The sequence below is a fragment of the Triturus cristatus genome, chromosome 10 (assembly GCF_964204655.1).
Source record: "Triturus cristatus chromosome 10, aTriCri1.1, whole genome shotgun sequence".
NCBI lineage: Eukaryota > Metazoa > Chordata > Amphibia > Caudata > Salamandridae > Triturus > Triturus cristatus.
The window spans coordinates 769,175,642-769,198,143 of NC_140593.1; the positions used below are offsets into that span (position 1 = coordinate 769,175,642).

The window sequence follows — 22,502 nt, forward strand, 5'->3', positions numbered from 1 at the left end:
CGAGAAGGGGCTCTGCGGGGCAGTCTTAAAACTAGGCGTGCTGCCGAATTTTGTATGACCTGTAGTTTCTTTATGTTTTTCTCCGACGTGCCTAAGAGTAGAACATTCCCGTAGTCAATCCGGGAGGTAATTAGTGCCTGCGTCATTGTCCGTCTGGAATTGAGAGGCAGCAAGTCAAGGGTGCGGTTGAGGGTCTTCATCACTCCGAAGCACTTGCCTACAGTTCTCTTTATGTGGCTATCAAAAGATAGCTTATTGTCAATCCATACTCCCAAGTTCTTCGCCTCCCGACTGGGAGGGGGCACGGGACCCAAACAGGTAGGCCACCATTCTTTAGTCCAATTGGTCTCGTCACCTCCAATGATGATGACCTCTGTTTTGGTTCCGTTAAGTTTTAGACAGTGCTCTGTCATCCAGGATGCCAATTTGCTCATACAATTATTAAAGTTAGCGGCTTCCGTGGAAGGGACCTGCGTCAGGGATATAAGAAGTTGCGTATCGTCGGCGTAGGAGACAAGCTCCACGCCGAACGATTGCACCACTTCAGCCAGGGGGGCCATGTATAGATTAAACAGGGTGGGACTCAAGGCCGATCCCTGAGGCACCCCCTGTTCAAGCCTCACACTGTCTGAGAGGAACATCCCTCTTTGGACTTGGAAGCTTCTATTGATCAAGAAGGCTTTCAGCCATCCCAGAGCTCTATTGGTTACTCCAGCTTTGTTTAGACACTGTAGCAAGATGGAGTGTGCTACAGTGTCAAACGCGGCACTAAGGTCGAGCATGATGAGGGCCATGGTCTTGCCCTCGTCTGCTCCCTTGCGTAGGGTTTCAGTGGCCCTGAGGAGAGCCGTCTCCGTGGAGAAGTTGGATCTGAAACCCGACTGGGAGTAATGGAAAACATCATGTTCTTCCAGATGTTCCATAAGTTGGATGTTGGCAATTTTCTCAGCTAGCTTGGCTAGGTAAGGTAGCAGGGAGATTGGCCGAAGGTTGTCCATACTGTCTAGGCTGATATTCGGCTTTTTCTTGATAGGTAGTACAACTGCCTGTTTCCAATCCGCCGGCAGGCAAGCTGTGGAGAATGAGATCTGAAGTAGATGTCTATAGTGAGGTTCTAGAGCATGGAAGGCTTCAGCTAAAATTTTCGGGGGCGCCGGGTCTCGGGGAGAGCCCGATTTGATTTTATTACATAGTTTCGACAGGGATTCATATGAGGGAACTTCAAAAGATTTGAGGCACTTTAGAGTCTTAATAAGACTGTCATTCTCTGTGAAGTCGAAGGCCGACTCTACATGATTGGCAAAGCTAGTATATATTTTATTGATTTTACCTGAGAAGTACTGAGCAACTTCATTACATGACTCCACAGAATCATTGTGAATAGAGGAGTTGGTGTTTACTACAGATATTTCTTTGTAGATCTGAAATAATTCCTTCGAGGAATTCCCTGCTTCCATGATTCTGGAATGATAGTGTTCTGCCTTGGCCAACCGTACAGATTTATAGTACACTCTTTGGGAGTCTCTATACTTTATTTTAGTTTCTGCACAGAAGTTCAGGCGCCAAGCTCTCTCTAGTTTTTTGCAGGTGGTTCTCATGGTCTGCAGTTCTTGGCTAAACCAGGGAGCAGCTTTTTTTAGTCTCCTAGCATTAGTCATGATGCGACTGGGAGCAGTGATAGAGGGCCTTGGTTACGATAATATTTAAATTATTATTAGCTGCTACACAGTCTTCCCCTTTGGGAGGGCCCCCCTCCTGAATGATTTTAATAAAGGATTCTATAGAGAAACTTCTCCATTTTCTGCGTTTATACCGCAGAGATTGGTGTTGAAAATGCTCAGTTCTGTCCAGTTGCAACGTGATTGGAATGATGTGGTGATCCGACCAGGGTATTGGTACAGACTGTGAGGTGTGAACTCCCTGCCAGTTCCCAAAGATAGGATCCAGTAGATGACCTAATCGATGAGACGGTTCCTTGTTTTTCATTTCAAGTTGAACTGAGAGAAGCTGCGTTTGAATCTCAACGGCCTCATTGTCTAGGGGATCTTCAAAATGAGCATTAAGGTCACCCAGCACCAGAAGTCTAGACTTTCTAAGTGCTAAGTGAGTAATGGCTTCCATTAAAGTGGAAGTAAAGTCATACATTCTGCCAGGTGGGCGATAAATCAAGATTCCCGATACAGAGTAGTTGGGGCCGGTATTAATTGTGAAGGAGCCAGCTTCACTGTGGTCAATCTGTATAGGAGCCAAGGAACAGACTAGAGGGGCTTTTGTGGCTATGGCTATGCCTCCCCCCCTTCCATCTTTCCTGTCCAATCTAGAGAGGGAGTAGCCATGGGGCATGGCCTGGATGATGTCGGGGTCTGAATGTTCGTCTAGCCAGGTCTCCGTCAAGAATAGAATGTTAAGATTTTGCTCCTCGAGTAGATGAAATATTTCGAGGGCGTGCTTGCGGAGAGATCTACAATTAAGTAGAGCTGCTTTCAGAGAGTGGCCTACATTAGTAGACGGAGTGTGGATCATGGGTTCAAAGCTACATCCTGTGCATTTACCTAACGACTGGGCAGTCATGGCGTGCCTACAAGCAGCAGGCATGTCAGATTGGAGATTAAGCAAAGCAAGTCTGTCATACCTGATAATGGTTGGTGTGGATGAACCAGGATCTGTGGCCCCAGGCCCCGGTCGGCCGCGGACGGGCGCAGACGGGCTTGCCTTTGGCGCGCCGCTGGCGCGCCCGCTGCGCGGACGGGAAGATACCGTGTTTTTATCCATGGGTCTAGGGGTAGGAGGGAGGAGCAAGTAGCCCGTCAGCCTTCCCCTACCCAAGATGGCGTCTGTGAAACGAACGACAGCGCCCCCGCCCAACAACAGCAGCGGGGAGCCCGGACGCTCCACCAGCAACCCCGAAATGACCGCTGGTCACACAGCAAGCATCAGACCAGGTAGGTAGCAAAGTTAAAAAAGTGACGATTAAAATATATACAGCGTTAAAAAACACACAGCTTGAATATATTTGCAGTCAGATTAAGGGAGAGCAAGAGCCCCCGGCTTCCGCCTCAGGGGAGAGCAAACGTATGAATGCAGCGATCTATCAAGATCGTGCACTAAAATAGCAAGGGAGGGCAGGAGGGAGGAGCAAGTAGCCCGTCAGCCTTCCCCTACCCAAGATGGCGTCTGTGAAACGAACGACAGCGCCCCCGCCCAACAACAGCAGCGGGGAGCCCGGACGCTCCACCAGCAACCCCGAAATGACCGCTGGTCACACAGCAAGCATCAGACCAGGTAGGTAGCAAAGTTAAAAAAGTGACGATTAAAATATATACAGCGTTAAAAAACACACAGCTTGAATATATTTGCAGTCAGATTAAAGGGAGAGCAAGAGCCCCCGGCTTCCGCCTCAGGGGAGAGCAAACGTATGAATGCAGCGATCTATCAAGATCGTGCACTAAAATAGCAAGGGAGGGCAGGAGGGAGGATCAAGTAGCCCGTCAGCCTTCCCCTACCCAAGATGGCGTCTGTGAAACGAACGACAGCGCCCCCGCCCAACAACAGCAGTGGGGAGCCCGGACGCTCCACCAGCAACCCCGAAATGACCGCTGGTCACACAGCAAGCATCAGACCAGGTAGGTAGCAAAGTTAAAAAAGTGACGATTAAAATATATACAGCGTTAAAAAACACACAGCTTGAATATATTTGCAGTCAGATTAAAGGGAGAGCAAGAGCCCCCGGCTTCCGCCTCAGGGGAGAGCAAACGTATGAATGCAGCGATCTATCAAGATCGTGCACTAAAATAGCAAGGGAGGGCAGGAGGGAGGAGCAAGTAGCCCGTCAGCCTTCCCCTACCCAAGATGGCGTCTGTGAAACGAACGACAGCGCCCCCGCCCAACAACAGCAGCGGGGAGCCCGGACGCTCCACCAGCAACCCCGAAATGACCGCTGGTCACACAGCAAGCATCAGACCAGGTAGGTAGCAAAGTTAAAAAAGTGACGATTAAAATATATACAGCGTTAAAAAACACACAGCTTGAATATATTTGCAGTCAGATTAAAGGGAGAGCAAGAGCCCCCGGCTTCCGCCTCAGGGGAGAGCAAACGTATGAATGCAGCGATCTATCAAGATCGTGCACTAAAATAGCAAGGGAGGGCAGGAGGGAGGAGCAAGTAGCCCGTCAGCCTTCCCCTACCCAAGATGGCGTCTGTGAAACGAACGACAGCGCCCCCGCCCAACAACAGCAGCGGGGAGCCCGGACGCTCCACCAGCAACCCCGAAATGACCGCTGGTCACACAGCAAGCATCAGACCAGGTAGGTAGCAAAGTTAAAAAAGTGACGATTAAAATATATACAGCGTTAAAAAACACACAGCTTGAATATATTTGCAGTCAGATTAAAGGGAGAGCAAGAGCCCCCGGCTTCCGCCTCAGGGGAGAGCAAACGTATGAATGCAGCGATCTATCAAGATCGTGCACTAAAATAGCAAGGGAGGGCAGGAGGGAGGAGCAAGTAGCCCGTCAGCCTTCCCCTACCCAAGATGGCGTCTGTGAAACGAACGACAGCGCCCCCGCCCAACAACAGCAGCGGGGAGCCCGGACGCTCCACCAGCAACCCCGAAATGACCGCTGGTCACACAGCAAGCATCAGACCAGGTAGGTAGCAAAGTTAAAAAAGTGACGATTAAAATATATACAGCGTTAAAAAACACACAGCTTGAATATATTTGCAGTCAGATTAAAGGGAGAGCAAGAGCCCCCGGCTTCCGCCTCAGGGGAGAGCAAACGTATGAATGCCCAATTTGTTTAATCTAATAATTTAAATATAGGAGCTATAAAAAAAAAAAAAAAAAAAAGGGGCCCAGGGCACATTGACCAATGTAGAGGAATCATAGTTGCAGGATCAGAAGGTTGAGCAGTCCCCATGATGGTTTAAAACAGTATTCAATATGGGAATCACCAATACGAGTCAGAGTTTACTGTGTGCGCTTAGTACCTATAATCTGACAATTTGACTAACAACTATATTTTGATAGGCTCCTGAATGCTGTTATGCAAAAACGTCTTTGGATAAATAGTTATGCTTGTGAATGAAGGAGGACTTCTTAATACAACAAATTTAATAATGCCGCTAAATTAAAGTGTATTCACAACCGGTTTGGCACCCATAGTCATCAGAACTACATGTCAGCTCTGAGTGTACAGCTGAATATAGTATTTTACCACTGGGACGTAATCAATGGCTCTCCACTGCTGACCAAGCTTGTTATTAGGACGGACGAGTAAATAGTACATTACCTGCAACATTTGTTCTCCAGTATAGACATCCATTCAAACTGCTGCTGCCCATGAGGTGCCTAGATCTATGAAAGAAGTCTCAGTGAGCACTGAAGATCTGAGTATCTGCTTCCCCCGCATGTAATAGGATATGTGCCAGGCCGGGCAACCATTGTGGACCTGCGATGCTTCAGCCCACACTGATCATATGGACCATCAATACCACAGGAATTGACAGTCTGAGGTTCAACTTACAGCCAGAAGTCAAGGCTCCTCTGGACAAGTGTCAAGGTGCAGAGACAGAATCATCCCTGATCCAGGAGTAACGAAGTGATCCACACAAGGGGAGGGGGGAGGGGGGAGGGGGGGGGGGGATCGGGGATCAGAATCAGTGGTAAATATGTCCAGTGTTGGAGTGTGCACCATGCTAGTATTAAAGAAAGAGGACACTCTCCAGGCCACACAGAGATGGTCTCTCCCTTCTGGAGCTCCCCCCCCCCCGGTCACACTCCTATTCAGTACCAGAACCCCTGACCTCTCCCTGTCCGTAAATGGCTGAAGAGAACCATGAGGCCCATTCCCTCCCCAACTTGATTACTGGACGCTCTAAGCTGTGCAACTAATTCTTTTTTAACCCCCCCCCCCCCTGCTTACCTGATAAATACCTAGACAACTTACCGGCATATATAGCGCCCAAGATATTCATTGTTCTTCACTAGAAAGTAGTGCTTCAGCAAAACATAATGTATCAAAACAATTTGCTAACTCTACTGCATTTTAAAGGCCTGTGCTGTACGAATGCCCAAAAAGTAATACATACATTTGTTGATTATTTTCTTATTTTAAAAGCAAAAGGACACTGGATATTGACCGCGAATCGCAGCCATTACTGCTGCCTGCATTACTGTTTACAAAGATGCATACAGTGCATACCTTGGGAAGAAACCTGTTTAGACTTGAATCGTGGTTCACATACACCACAACTTCCATGAACGACACCACAACTTCCATGAACGACTCACCTGAATTTTTGAATGGTGGATTATTAAAAGGTACTACTTGGAGAAGATGCTGCTGAGCGGTTGGGTGATTTTTATTTCATTAATGGAAGTAAAATAAATGCTGCTTGGGTGCAGCTGGTAGTGCTTACATTTGAATCTTTTCTGTTAAGCTGAATCAGAAACAAAAGGCTGCATCCACACTGACGCTTTGAATCAGTGTCACTTACTGGAGTGTGGCTAAGTAAGTAAGTGAACACTAAGTAAGCACTAAGTAAGCACTAAGTAAGCAAGTATTCAGCTTACCAGCCTAATACCGGTTACTGGCAGCACAAGGAGAATTTTGCTATGCACAGGTGAGAAAGATATCCTCTGGTAATCATTGAAACATGTAGCAAAAGGAGGTATAGGATACGAGCAAACTACATTGCGTAGTTGAGGGTGTCATAGAAGGCTCCTGGATGGGTTATCAGATATGGCTGAGGGAAGTGAAAGTGGCATGTATGTGCAAGCCCAATACAAAGCTAAAAATTCTGATAGAAGACTGAAAATAAAGAGACGCTACACAAATAAGCACACAATGTGTACATTGTCAGGCAAGATATAGAAAAGCTAATCGGTAGAACTGCAAAGCTGGCAGTGGAGAACACATCACTGAAGTATACATTTTACAATGTCCATTTCCTAAACCTACATGAGGAAGCCATCAAGGGGCCTTTGGGGGAATTAGAAGAATTTTTCTGCCGGCATTGTTTGAGCCCAATGCCCTTCCAGGTTTTAGGTGAACAGAGATTAACTAACTTCAATTCAGTGACAAACTATGGGATCCATTCGAAGTACAGTAATGTTAATACCACAGAAGGCCATTTTTTAGGCCGGCGGCCTATCTGAAGCAAGAATACAGAGAATTAATGCTTAACGAAATAAAATATCCATGTCCTTCAATAATTGTTCAAGACTTAAAAGCAAAGTAAAACGCTTGAAGGTGTGAAAGAAAAATTGAAAGTAAAGTTTGCCTAATACATTGTTAGCCCTGCCAAATTACTCATGACTGATCAAGGAAACAGTTTTAAGGACCTGAAATAACATTTAATGCTGGTCGGGGGGGGAGGGGGGGGGGGAGGGGGGCTCAGTGACACAGGTCAGGTGAGAATCGGTGTATAATGTAACTGCATACAAATAGCAGATCATATATACATTTAAAGTACGACATAGGGTAGGTTCTGGTGAAGGTGGGTGGAGATCTACTTGATGACCATTAGGCCTTAATTGTAGCGATGGATGTGATGGCTGTCCTAACTTGTTCAACAATACTTCTCCAGCCAGAGGATTCTTATTTAGATAGAACTTTCTTTTACAATAAAGGATAAGCTGCAGAAATGTGGGTGTCTGAAGGTCTTTCTGCTGACTGTTGAGCCTCCATAAATAAATCACTGACAATGGTTTCTTTGAATGTGAAATACAGGTTTAGGAGAGCAGAAATGCGGTTTCTGCAAGACATTTAAGTGCTACTGCACTGTGGGTTGATAACGTACGAAACGACAACTGACCCTGCTATGTTACAATGGTTTTTGATTTATAGAGGAATGTGTGCTTAAGTAAAGTAGAGTTGGAATACTAAGGTGGCAGATTCAAGCTTTAGCATTTGAAGCAGGTGTGGGAAACAAATTGAGTTTTTTTTTCTCACAGTCAGGGCACAGCCGATTCTCAAGCAGTTCGAGGAGTCTTTAAGGTTGGCTTAAGAAGAGTACATCTCTACTTTGAGAAGTGGGGAAGGTCCTGGCAGAGAATTGCTTATAGGTATGAATAAACTAGAAAATTAGAGGTTCAAATCTGAATGATTCTTTCACAAGAAAGAAATTATACAATGGGATGGTTCGAACAGGTGAGATGTGACCTGTCAACAGCACTTAAGAATCCAAATTCATGAAAGGAGTTCAATAGTGTCTTGATTCTCAGAGCTGCCGTGGTCTACAAATTATCAGACCCAGCAACGGTCTTTGGGGCAGATGGGACAGACGTTGCTTACATCTGTCCATTTCATTAAATTGCCAGTGTGAAAGACAAGGTCTCTAAAGTCACAAGGGGGGCTATGCAGTAGGCAAACTTTAGCTCTATCATGTTTTATGGGGAGCTCTCAGTTAAGTGGACGTAGAGACTAGATGGAAGGTGATTTCTATGATGTACACAGCAGCAGCGGTGGTTAGGAAGACATCACACACACACACACACACACACACACACACACACACACACACACACACACACACACACACACACACACACACACACACACACACACACACACACACACACACACACACACACACACACACACACACACACACACACACACACACACACACACACACACACACACACACACACACACACACACACACACACACACACACACACACATGCTGTAGTAGCATACCAGGACAAAGCAGCAATACAATGGATCTCTAGTGAGCGTCTTCTGTGGTATTGCAGTTTTAGAAGCGGATTTTAAAGAAATTTGATGAAAACACTTTTTTCAGGGGGAGAGGAAGACCTGTCAAAAAACATAATAGTGACCTTTAAAAATGCATAAACATACAGTACTTTGCCTTGTATTACTTCAACTCTTATGAATCTGGGGACCAATGTGATACAACATTCAAACAAAGCTGAACAGTAAAAAAATGTGAATGTTTTTGATACCTATATTGTTTTATTGAATCCACAAACTATTGGGCACTAAGCTGAAAAATACATTTAAAATAAAAGTAAACGGAGTTGAACTAGTTAAGAGAAAAATATAATTCACAGAATAAGTCACACATGAAAAAACATGTTTCTAGAACACCAAAACATCTCATTATGAAATCAAACCTATTTTGCTAAAACAAACCCCCCCCGCCCCCCCCCCCAAAAAAACTACCCTAAACATCTTATTTGCCAAATTGTTTTCCTATCCAGTTTGCCTTCAGTACCAGAACATTAAGCCAGTTGGCTTATAAAAAACAAAGCGTGTATGAACGTTTCAATATTATTTAGGAGAAAAGAATAAAACCGACTTTCTCTCTAGATTAACAGGGGGCACGAATTAGGAGGTGGGAAGATGTGATGAAAGAATTATTTGAAAGTCATTCTTTAACCAGCCTACAGCAAGCTGTGATCAAACGCATCAGACAAACATTGAAAATTACACAGGAACCAAATCATCATGGGCAGTTTTCAAGTAAACTGGTGTAATGTGAATAGACAAAACAATTAAAATAGACAACATAGTTTGGCTAGGACCCTAAATGTATAAAACACAGATACTAGGCACTAGGGGAAACACCATGTGGTCATTAGTTAAGGATAAGCAATTATCCTTATTAAGGTAGTTGAAGTAATGCAAAAATATGACACCTGCTCTCAAACAGTCAATGCACGCACTAATCAGATGAGAACTCTTGTGCAAGACTCATAACATTTTACTTTGAATAAATCTCTGCGACCAAGATTGATTCCTATTGATGTACTCCTCAGACAGATCTCAAGTAGGGATATGTATAGTGCATTTTATATACATAATCTTAAACCGCACTGCTACATAATGTGAAAGTTATTGATATCTTCTCTCATCTGCGGTGTCTAACAAGCAGTAATTTAGAGAGGTGCTACATACTGCCAACTTAATCAACATATGGCTTTGCATCAGGTCTTCAAGCTTTATAGTATTGTCTCAAGGGAAGCATAAATAATGCAAACCTTTTAAGAATATAGTACTTGCTTAAACTGGCTAACAGATAACAAAACAAGCAAAAACCAGCTTTGGTTTGTGACCACACATTAAGAATGTGACAGAGGTAGGAAAAACTGGGGTACTTCAAGAGAAGGCTTTCAAGGTTGTTTTGAACTTAGTACTGAAAATGACTTGGACTGGGATGGAGAATAAAACAATACATTATTTTATGTAGTACCTACATACATACTATGAACCTAAAGCGCTGTACAAAAAGGTAAAATATCAATACTGTAACAAGAATACAACAATACTGTCAATTAAACATGACACTTATTTTGCCTGACCAGGTGGAAATACAGTTACAGATAAAAGTGCTGGGAAATGACACTAAGAAATGGTTTACTCAAACGAGTGAGATGTTTCCTTAGAAACAAATTTAGTATTCTTGCTTAGAAAATCAAAACAGTTTCAACCCAATATATACAAAGTGTTTATATAGCGGTAAGGAACACAGTGTTGTTCTTCACTGCTCTGCATGTATAAAAAACTCTAGAGTGTTTCAAAACATTTCTTAAAGTACATCTGGAAAAGTATCAGAACTCAATATGAGTGGAACCTACTACTGTACAAGTACAGATAAATTCATAGCTATTAAATTGTTTAGGCTATGCGTAACCGGGTGTTTTTGCAACAGTGCTATCATGAGACATTTCCAACGGCAGTAATGTTGTCTGTATGTCAGAAAATGGTCCGTAACGTTCATAAATATCCTTTGCTCGTAGCGTAAAATAATACCTGCTTCCTCCTACAAAATGTGATAAAGTGCAAGCCATTGGTAGAGGTAACGCTTTTATCTCTCCTATTTTCTTCCACTTCCACTCTGACCTGTTGCATTTTAAATCCTCCTGCTGCACATACAAGCAATAGCTGTGAGCCGGACAGCATCTAAGATCAACCTCTGCACAGTTCCACGACAAAGCAATGCCTCTTGGATTTTGCACTTGAGTCAGTTTTAGGTCTATCTTCTGAGGAGGAAGGCTGTCTTTCACTCCACCTCGGAGTTCCTGCTGTGTTCGCGTGGAAGGCTGGAAGCACTTTTCCATTGCCTAAAAACACATAAAAACATATTTTACTTTTGAGTTACTTATTCAATTATATTCCTCTAAAATGAACATTCCCCACAAGTAACATTTGTTGCCTCACTCAACTAAAGTCCACCTCATTTCTAAAATGCAAGATTTTCACATTTTTTTTGCACCACAAAAAAGAGTTGGCTATCTTTAAAGTATAACGAATACACGGTAAATAAAACATGAAATCCCATTAGCAGGGCCACAGGTCAGACATAGGTTACTGGGCCACAAACATGGTGGTTGACGTGGTTTGCCACTGGCATTCTGGCATACCTCCCCCAATGGCTCAGCAAACTAGGTCAAGGTCACTCTTTCCACACTTGACTCATGGTAACAGGGAAGTGCAGGACAAGAGCTCAAAAGACAACCAACAGACAATAACAGTGTTAAGCCCATTGGTTCAATCTTTAGTTAAGAAAGTACTTTAATCAGACGAGTATTTCTGTGGAAGCAGTGATGGTGGAGCTTCTTGCAGTACTTTTGACACTGGAGGAAGCAGCACCAGTCTTTCAGGCACAAGACATGGGGCTGGATAAGAATGTTGCATCTTACTTGAATATCTTGATGCATTTCGCAAGAGGAACCGCTCATGGCGACTGAGAGACCCTACACGACACAGGAGTTTCGACTTTGCTCCCACTGGCAGTGAGTTTCTTCTGGGTGTTCCTTATCCTAGGAACACACTTGACTTCTCACCCTGGATAGTCTGTCCTCTTGCAGGGCAGAACACTCTCCTTCCTCTTTCAGCAGACGGGTAGGCTTCTAGGGACTAGGCAGATTTTCAGCTCCATCAATAAGAAGTGTAAACTTCAGGTCATGCCCTTTCACCTGCGGTCATGCTGACAACAGGCTGCTCACACAGCAGTCCTTGGAATACTCTGTCATACACCACTTTCTTTGTCAAGAAGATCTTGTTTCCCAAATGTATACTCATTTTCCAGGCAGGGGATATCTAATCCACTGTATAAGGCATTGGAACCCGACTGGGTTGGCTGACTCAAATTACATTTTCTGGCAGCTTCTTAGACACAGCCTACGTGCAATGTGAAGGCTCTCATAACAGGTAACAATGATGCTGGCTCCAAGAAACCAAAACAAGGGCAAAATGAAATGCGATATTTCTGCACCTGGCTGCTGTAAGCAGTAATCAGAGACTGATAAAAAGCAGAACAACCTGTCCAGAAGCTGCCTCACTTTGAGAAACAGAAACTAGGGCTCAACCCCTACCTCTGCCATCAACGAATGAAGGCGCTCAGGAGATTTCGAACAAGGATCTCATTGAATTTCTAAGAGTAGCCCTGCCTCCATGCTTCCTCTACGCAACGCCTGGGTCCCCATCCTCCTTCCACAATAATGCAGTCAATACATTTTCCAAAGTCCTGTATCCAACCCCTATCTAGTGCCATGCCACACCAGGGGCCATTGAAAATTGATCCCTTCGGCCCAAGTACAGACTCTCACTCTATATGGAGTCTTCGAACCACATGTGCTCACAACCAAAATAAGGGCTGGTCATATCTACTGATCTGCAAAACTCAGTATGCTGTCATTACTGTTTTATGTGACCAACCCACTACATGGATGGCAATCCTATGCTAACTAGCAGGGAACTCGGTGCGTCCCTCAGGTCACAGAACAGGTTCTGGACCTTGTGTTACCTTGGACAGGTGTAGGCCTCTGAGCATTCTAAATTAGTGGTTAAAAGACCTCAAAAAGTCAGGATACCAGTTTCACATGCTGTCTGGTATTTAGGTACACATGCATTTACCATGTAGTGGACATTCCCATGCCAACACCTACAACTAAAGGTTCTGATTTTTAGTAGTAGCTCAATGGACACATACATCAATTACAGTAATAAGAATGTTCAGGGCTATTTTCCTGTCAAAGGTTTTTAGCAGACTGGAAGAAGACACCCTATTTAATAAGAAATCTGCATTACTCCAAGGGTCCAGTTACTAGAGGGTCCGTTAATTCTTACCCATGCGTAAACCCAATTACGCATGGGTGGGAATTACAAGTTTGAAATTTCGAAGAAATGTATCGAAGGTAGAGTTATTTAACGCGTCTGATAATTATTGGATGTGTTAAATAACTTAACCTTTGATAAATTTCGGCAGGTCAAACCTGGAATAGCACAATGTATTTCCCGTATCATGTGGATTTTGCTGCGTTAAACACAAAATTCCACATGTTATTCCTAAATAACTCATAATAGGGGTTATTCATCACATGTAATAAATAAAGGTCCCCCAAGGTATCGTTATTTATTTAGTGTGATAATAGCACCTAAACTGATAATTAGGCCCCAAGTGTCTGACCCACATCCAAAAACCCAAAACAAAAATCCAACAGCTCATGCTTAAGATTTTTTTGTCTACAAATGCTATCCAGGTCAAAACTGCATTTATTTTTTCATATGCTGGTGTTTTCTAGCAATTTGTGTGTAAAATAGGTAAGAAAATCAGGTGTCACTGCAGACCGATGTTTTATAAATCAGGCTACATTCTGATTTCAGCAAGATGTAAATTGGGCAGCTTACAAAGTGCTTACCAATAGAAAATTCTAACTGAATTCTCAAAATAACAAGTATACTTTGGAATAGAGATAATACAGGGACAAGATCTGCATGTGTAATATTAAAGTGAAACCCATTCTGCAAGTGAAATAGATCAGCAACATACACCGGACATCTGCAGCTACATATATATGTACAATCAGCTTGTCTGAAACGCATGGTTAGTCTACATTGATGATGTATGAAATACATCTTTTTAAGAATAACCACACTTAATCGGAGTAGACACAATCACGCTAGCCGTCATTTGAGTCCATAAAAGTTTTAATGAAGACAGTCACCTTTGAGGTCCTATTCTCATTAAAGTAGACATATTTTCTGATATTTAGTTATCTTGCATCAGAAGAGTATATTTGACTTTCCTTTAATTACGTTGCATTACTCAAGGTATCTGGTGTTTGGATAAGAATGCCCCTGCATGCTGTATAGTCCGTTCCTCTGCCTAGAGTGCCCAGCTGCAAGTATCTAGTATCCTCGTTTTTGAATTTGACCCCGCCTATTTTTTATCCCAGCGAGAGCTCGAAGTGTTCAGCCTCGCCTTTGCCATGTGAAAGGTCCTGGCCTTGAAGGGGAACGTAAGGTGTGCTCTCAGGAGGTGAAGTCTGGGACTAAATTTTCTGTTAAGAAGGTAAAGGGTCCTTTAGGTGAGACCAGACTGTTTTCTCTTCCTAATCACTGCTAAATGGGGCTGCTGATAGCCAGTTACAGAATGCCCTCACCTCTTCATCTCTATGCCTCTGTTGTGCATGCTTCACCTTGGATACAAGCCTGTTGGGAGGAGAATTACTCTACGGATAGTCTGAGGGTGGAAGGCTGCCTGAGAAGGACACATGAAACAAGAACTGTTGCACATCTGTTCTGAAAGGGATGACAGAATACAAATCCCGGATATGCTTAATCTGTATCAAAGTGGGAGTTGCTAACCCACTTACTGTTCCAGTTCCAAGCTCTTTTTGACCAAGGAAGGGGTTGCTCCATAGAGAACTGTTGTGCCACAAGAGATAGTGTCTGCTGGACAGACAGTTTATCAGACTGAATGGGACATGAGCTGGAGTCTGATCTGGAAGGAAGAGGAAGAGTGTTCGCTCTGCCCTGAAGTGCCTGAAGAAAATGGAAGGAGGGAGCCAACCCCACAGGAGGTGCCGACTACCAGATGAGCAAGAAGCTGCTGACCCCAAAGTTAGGGGTGCGCCCAGGAGAGACTCGTAAGGATTGGCTGGTGGCTAGTGTCCTTAAGTGTGCTGTAAGTGGCTCAACTGCAGCGCTGAAGTGTCCCTGAGCAAACTGCGCCAATGCGATCATGAACATTGCTCCACTAGAGTTGGACCCGCCCTGCCACCTGAGAAGTCCCACTGGTCGCCCGCAACTTCTAACCACATGCCTGGATGAGGGTCTGAGACAGGCCATAGCTGGCATCAGGCGTTTCCCCGGTAGGATGGAAGGGTGGGGATTAATTTTGCAGTGGTGGGGGCAGTTTGTTACTGGGGGACGTTTTGCAGCAGTGCTGCTATATGGGCCCCAGTACAAAAACAGCAAGTGGCTAGTTTGTCAACAATGCCAAGGCTGCTTTGGGTTCCCATTCTGGCCCTGTCTGAGATCATCAAGGACTGCCAGCGAGGACAGAACCTTACAAGGGCGAGTGCTTGAGTAGCGGCCTACAGCTGCTACATCGAAGATTGAAGCCAGAGTGCTGCTGCACTCAGAGCCAATGTGCGGTTCTCCTCACAGATGGAGAAGAGACCAGACACATGCTGCGGGATCGATTGGGCCTGAAGAGGCCTAAATACATCACATTGCTAAGAGTAAAATTGGGACTAGAAACTATAAAACTAAAGACACAAATTCTGAACACCAGATGGGTAGCACTGCATCTGTGCTTGATACCTGCCGCACTTTCCTGATACAGAGTTAGGGGATTAGGTAGGGGAAAAGAGGGATCCTATATCCTTAGTACAGTGGCTCTGCATCAGTGGATTATTGCCTGTATATTGTAGTGAGCAGCATCTCGTTTTTGAGCGAATTAAAGTACTTTTTTCTCTAAAAAAAAACAAGCACTGCATTGAGACATCAGTTATTACGCTCATGGGTGACTGTTGAATTCTGAGCTTAATGGACCCCTCCCATACCACCTTCTTGAGGAGGGTTGTACTTAGCCCTGTTTGCAGTTCAGGTCTATGTTCTGCTTTATGGCCCCTGAATGGAGTCCAACATCTGGTAGTCGTTGCTTTCTCTATTCAAGTGTGTCTGCACAAAATATTTTTGCCTCAGGGTGCTCAAAGTTATAACCAGTTTTTTAAAATCAATTTTTATCAATTATTCGTTTTTATTTTCTTAAATTACAAAGTTGATCCTCAATGTCTAAAGCAGGTTTTAAAGATGATTTTTTGGGAACGACTGGTTTCCTGGTGGTAGTTCAGTTGTCCTCGGAGTACTTTCACATTATGTTCACTGTCTCGGATGGGGTACTGAAGGGACTGATTCTATGATGCGAACATGAATAAAATATTCTTGTGATTGTATCTAGCTATTTAAAGACATTTTCGTTTCACTTTTTTCTTTTCTAACCTTACCAGGGCAGAGCTTCAAAGCACAACATGGAATTTAGGCATGGTTTTGTAGTCTCAGGACTGGTGAGCGGAATCTCTATGATGGAGGGGAAGTAGGTGTGGTGGCATGTGAAACTTGAACAGAGTTTACCACAAGGTGCTTCTATGCTGAAAATTCCTGTTGAACTTTTTGGGTTTGTTTTAAATATTCAAAGCCTCACAGTAGCTACCTGAAAATGCCATGGTTCAGTGGATGGATGCTGAATTAGGAAGATTATCTATTCTTTTGTATTGTGTAGGAAGTGCACAAGCATCCTTAGAGTTTGCCGTACTGCTAAAAGAGCAGAAAATAATGATAGGCAGCAATCAAACATTTTTAAATTTCTTTCTCGAGCTAGGCAGACAACTCCACGAGCAGTGCCTGAGGAAGAGCTCCATGTCACGGGTGCCAGCATGGAGAATAATTATCTCCTTTTTCTGACACTTCCATGACAGACTACACAGTAGATTTACAGACAGAAGTGTAAGGCTTGGGTGAAGAAATAGGGAAAGATGGGTGATGCCCCACAGACTGCTCAATGAAATATGCAGACAACTTTAAGGACACTGATGTGCTCTACATGGAATCAATGGAGGTCAAGTAGATGCTGGGAAAGAATACATTATCCTAAACTGGAGTGCAACTATGTTTAGACAAGTTGGATCTTGTTCAGAATATTGCCATGGGAACACTGAATTACCATAGTCAAGCCTTTGCCCACTGAATTATTGATAGGAGAAGGAATCCCTTTATTTGGGACTGAATGAATAATCAGCAGGCTATATTTTCAGTTTTTAAGGGATTTTCTGAAGCTTTTAAAACAAATGTTAATCTGTTATTAGCAAGGGAAAATGTAACTTACTTTTAACAAAGTGTTGCACTGTTTAAGCATATGCTGCACCCAACCTTTACCCAATCCAAATCAGCACAGCTCTACCTTTGGCCATCAGTGATCGTTTAGCCTAGCCATAGGCCATGCCCTGCGCTAAGTCCCATCCCACACAAAACAGAAGTAGATGGACTTTGCTGATGGGTATGCCCACACTTGAGACATGTGCTCACTGTGCCACTGCAACTAAGATGCAGTGACAGAAAAGCCAAAACTAGGGTGAAACCAGTCTTGAGTTGAATGTCTTAAGAGAGGACTTGGCAACTTACGTTGGACTATTTTGTTCCTACTGGAGCAGGACCAAGACTGATTTGCATATGGCTGGGTCTAATTGGAAGTGGCATGGTGAGTAAAAAAAGGAAACGTGGCATGGGATGCAGCCAACCGTAATTACCAGTGGCTGAGATTAATTCAAGCACTCCGCCCATCACTTTTTTTCTTTAATTTAGAGTGACAGGAATGCACATGTGGGTCCTGTGCTCACTGTGTAACCAAGCTGCCCCCGACTGAAGAACTCCAACTAAGGGTAAACCGGTCTTGGGACCAAAACGGATATGAAAATGGCTTGGCCTCATGGAGGGCAAAAATACATGGACTGGGATGTGGCCCAGAGTTAAAGCATCCCACCCATCATTTTTTTAACTTCAGTTCGGCTTTGCTTAGCAGTCTATATGAGCAAGGCCATGTAAGTGATGTGCAACAGGGTCTGATCCTAGTCACTTGCAAATCTGCCTTCAGTCATACACAGACTCAGAATACAGGTCTGCATTCATCTAGTGCCATACCTAGGCACCTTCAAACTTAAACCAGGAGTACACAGCCTTCAGTATCTGTGCACATAGTTTGGAATGTACGTTTGCGAATAACCCAGAATATTAGCAATTTGGGGTCATAAGACTATTTTTAAACTGCAGCCAACTGTCAACACTTTGCGGGGTACCCATCCTTTAGTGCTAAAGATGAGACCATTCAGAGACCACTGCATTATAACAGAAGGTTTAATGACAAGGACTATGACACATCCGTTTAGAATTCTTTGGACACATTGGTTTCCACTTCCCTTTTTGGACCCAAACATGTCCAGCACATGTCTTCCTCTACCGTACCCCATCTCTCCTTCCTATTTCCCCTCCCACTCTTTTCTTCCATCCTCCTCCCCCCGCGCTTAAGACCCCCTCCTCTAATCTTAGATATGGTTCTAAACTTATTGTGTTCCATCAGGGAGCACACTGATAAGATGGTGCAAATTAATGCACTTTTGACTCAAAGGCTCTGGCAGATCCATGTACGTTCAAGCACAAGGATGCCTGCTCTGTGTAAGGTTGATACACTGGTATACTCACTGAGCATTATTTTACTTTCTTGTATGTACCTGGTAAAACCCAATAAAAAAGTATTTTAAAAAAAAACTGCAGCTAAATACGTTTTATGACCCTTCTGATGACTGTCCCCTATTCACGCTTTCACAAAGCACTTTATGATGCCACCTGTTGGCAGCAGCAATTTTTTTGGCGCTCACTCCCTCGCCAGTATAAAAATTCAGATTACATGGTCTAATGGGCACATTGTTTTTTCCAGCATGTTAGCATCTGGATTTCAAGAAAGCAGATAAAAATGTAATTGAAGCCCTTCACCAACTAATCACCAAGGTCAAAAATTCAAATCAGATTGATGGAAACTAATTTTGCAATTGAGGCTCCAGCTGTCAGGGCAACTGCTTTTAGCCACATTTAACCCAATTCTGACCGCTTGGTTTTGGGATTGGTAAACAAAAATAGCTGAATAGATTTTTTCCCCAAACTACAAAAAGCTTCCAAATTGTAGTGGGAGCTCCACCTAGTCCAAGTTTGGTAAAAATGTATCTAGTTTTATTTTTGCCAAAGAGTCTTGGGCAGATAAGAAACCTACATTTTAGTCTATGGACTCTTGAAGCGGCAGCACAACCAAACTAAGCTTTACTCATTGAAATAGAATACAAATAAAGTTTGGTAAATGAATGCAAAGGCAACAATGTGATCATCTGGAAGGTACAGGAACCTCTCATTCCTGCACTTCTTTACCTTGTGGAATGCATCCTTAAGCAAAACACACTCCGAGTCGGTTTATTTTGTCCTACCAGTCTTACTTGGTGCCTGAGAAATTCAGAAGGCCATGTACTCCTTAAAGAAATCAACATATGTAGTTAAGGTTACTGTGGAGTCACGTCAAAGTCTTTCTTCTGACTAGGAAAGGTGTGGAGGAGAAAAAAAGAGGGTAATGCTACTTTCTGTACAAAATGAAAATATGAAACAACTTTTGGCAAACGGAATATCTCGTCCATAAAATCATTTTAATGAGGCTTAAAATGGACAACGAGGCTTAACACAGAGTGACTAACACCCACACCCTGAAAGTAGAAACTGAAGGAGTAGTTTCGTTTCTGTAACTCCAGTTCTGTAGTAGTGGTATCTCTGTTATAGTCATAATCTAGTGAATAGTCCCGCCCATGTGCGTGGACCCCGGAGCAATAAAAAATAATCTCTAAAGGTGACAAATCATGCAGACCTGCATACACCTTTAAGAGAGAATTTAATTTAAAGACAGATAATGCAGCCTATACCCACAGGCTACACTGTCCAGTACTTCAACTAGAATTCCACCAACATCCACAAACAGCACTGCCTGTCCAGCTTTTCTCCACATAGGAAAAAACCCTGCCTCTACCAGCAAAAGCCTCTGGAATGATAGAGAGGAAGGAATGGACAGACAAGCCCCATAGGCTGCCATTATGTGGCTTAAAACAGGATACTGTGCCTTTAAGAAAACTTTCCAGATTTCCAGAACTTTCCCCAGTATCCCAGAATGCCCAGCAGGTCCCTTCTACTTTCAGTTCTTTTTGAAGGCGTAGCACGCCAGACCTGTAGCATTCTTCACATGAAAAATTCTCTCCACCGGGGAGGAGGGCGGGCGCTTATGACTATAACAGAGATACCCCTACTACAGAACTGGAGTTACAGAAAAGAAACTACTCCTTCTGTAGTAGGGGATCTCTGTGTATAGTCATAATCTAGTGAATAGAATGGCAAGCCCATCCCCACAACAACAACAGCGGTGGAGAACACACAAGACAATACCACTACTGTGCGAACAAATTTCGCAGCGAAGCCTGCCCAACCTGAGCATCTGCCCTGGCATCCGAGTCCAGACAGTAATGCGCAGCAAAGGTATGGACCGACTTCCAAGTGGCCGTCTTGAAGATTTCCGCAATAGGAACATTACGCAGCAAAGCCGTCGTGGCAGCTTTGCCCCTGGTGGAATGAGCCTTAGGTTTACCCCCTAAGGTCTTATTAGCCTTTTGATAACACAATTGTATGCAGGACACAATCCACCGAGAAATGGACTGCTTAGAGGTCGCGAGACCGGTCCTGACTGATCCATAATTAACAAACAATTGGTCGGACCTACGAATATCCTTGGTCTTATCCAGATAAAATTTCAACACCCTCCGAACATCCAGGGAATGGAGAGACCTTTCCGCTGGCGAAGAGGGATTCTGAAAGAACGTAGGCAAAGTTATGGTCTGGTTGACATGAAAATCAGAGATAACCTTAGGAAGAAATTTAGGGTGAGTACGCATCACAACCTTAGCAGCATGAAATACAGTACAAGGTTCTTGACAACAGAATGCCTGAAGTTCACTCACCCTGCGGGCCGATGTAATGGCCACTAGGAACGCCGCCTTCCAGGATAGGTGCTGCAACGAAGCCTTGTGAATGGGTTCAAAAGGCTCCTTCATCAGTCTGGACAGCACCACATTCAAGTCCCAGGAAAGCTAGGGAAGTCTGACAGGGGGAAACACTTTCTTCAAGCCTTCCAAAAAATCCTTGACCACAGGGATCTGAAAGAAGGAAGTCTGTGAAGGGCATTTCCTGTAAGCAGTCAAAGCAGCCAGATGCACCTTAATGGAATGGAAATTAAGGCCAGACTGCGCCAAATGTAAAAGGTACGGAAGGATGACATCTTCCTTACATGTCGTTGGATCAAAGTTCTTGGACTTACACCAGATGCAGAACCTCTTCCACTTATAGGCATAGGACGTCCTAGTGGAAGGCCGTTTAGACTCCTTCAGTATGTCCATACAATCTTCTGGTAGATTTAGATGGCCATATTGCACTATTTCAGGAGCCATGCCGCCAAACTCAAAGACGAGAGGTTGGGGTGCACCATCCGCCCCCCGAACTTCGTGAGAAGGTCCGGCCTGCACGGCAACCGTATGTGAGGAAGGAGAGACCGGTGAAGTAGGTCCGTGAACCACCACTGCCTGGGCCATTCCGGGGCGATCAGGATCATCCGCGCCCTGGACTGGGACAGCTTGATGAGCACTGCCGGAATCAGGGGAATGGGTGGAAAAGCGTACAGAAAGCTGTTCGACCAATCGATCCATAACGCATTCCCCAGCGTCCCCCGCTGGTAGTACCTGGATGCGAAGTCTCGGCATTTGCTGTTTTCGGCGGTGGCGAACAGATCTACGTCTGGAGTCCCCCACCTTGCGAAGACTTCTCCTAGTACTTCGTCGTTTATGACCCATTCGTGGTTTTCCTGAATCAGCCTGCTCAGGGCGTCCGCCTGAGCATTCTGTACCCCTGGCAGATGCGTGGCCGTAATCGTCAGTCCTCTGGCCAGAAGCCAGTGCCAGATCGCCTGCACCTCCTGCGACAGAGTGCGCGATCTCGACCCCCCCTGCTTGTTGAGGTAATACATCGTGGTTGTATTGTCCGTCTGTATCAGCAGCGAGTTGGTCTTGAAGGACGGAAGGAAGGCCTTCAGTGCCAGGAAGACAGATCTGCGTTCCAGGAAGTTGATGTGGTACGTCGATTCCAACGGGGACCACTCTCCTTGAATCTGCAAGTCCCCGGTATGCGCTCCCCAGCCTTGGAGAGACGCATCCGTCACGAAACTCTTCGTGGGAATGTCCTTGTGGAAGGGAACCCCCCTGAGGAGGTTTTCCGCCGAACACCACCACTTCAGAGACTGAAGAGCATGTAGAGACAGTCGTATCTGGTCGTCCCAAGAACCTGTCCTCTGATCCCACTGATCCTCCAAGCACTCCTGCAGTGGTCTCATGTGTAGCCGTGCGTGAGGCGTGAGGAAGATACAGGAGACCATCGATCCCAGCAGCGAAGACACCTTCCTCACTGTCGTCGATGGAGCAGTCCTGAGGTCCTGAGCCTTCCGAAGGAGTGATAACCGTCTCTCCTCCGAAGGAGACACGCTTGCTGACCGCGTATCGATGGAGGCTCCCAGGTACTGTATGCGCTGGACCGGAGTCGGGACCGATTTGGACATGTTGACAT

General features: G+C 44.5%; 1 protein-coding gene across 1 annotated transcript in view; it reads right to left on the reverse strand.

Annotated features, from left to right (window-relative positions):
• Positions 1-8,956: 8,956 nt before the first annotated feature.
• LOC146789984 (uncharacterized) overlaps positions 8,957-22,502 on the reverse strand; it is a 228,233-nt gene continuing 214,687 nt past the window's right edge. Inside the window, exon 11 of the mRNA XM_085628305.1 lies at positions 8,957-11,089. Coding sequence (XP_085484431.1) covers positions 10,649-11,089 — 441 coding nt within the window. The 3' untranslated portion in view covers positions 8,957-10,648. The remainder of the gene's footprint in view (positions 11,090-22,502) is intronic.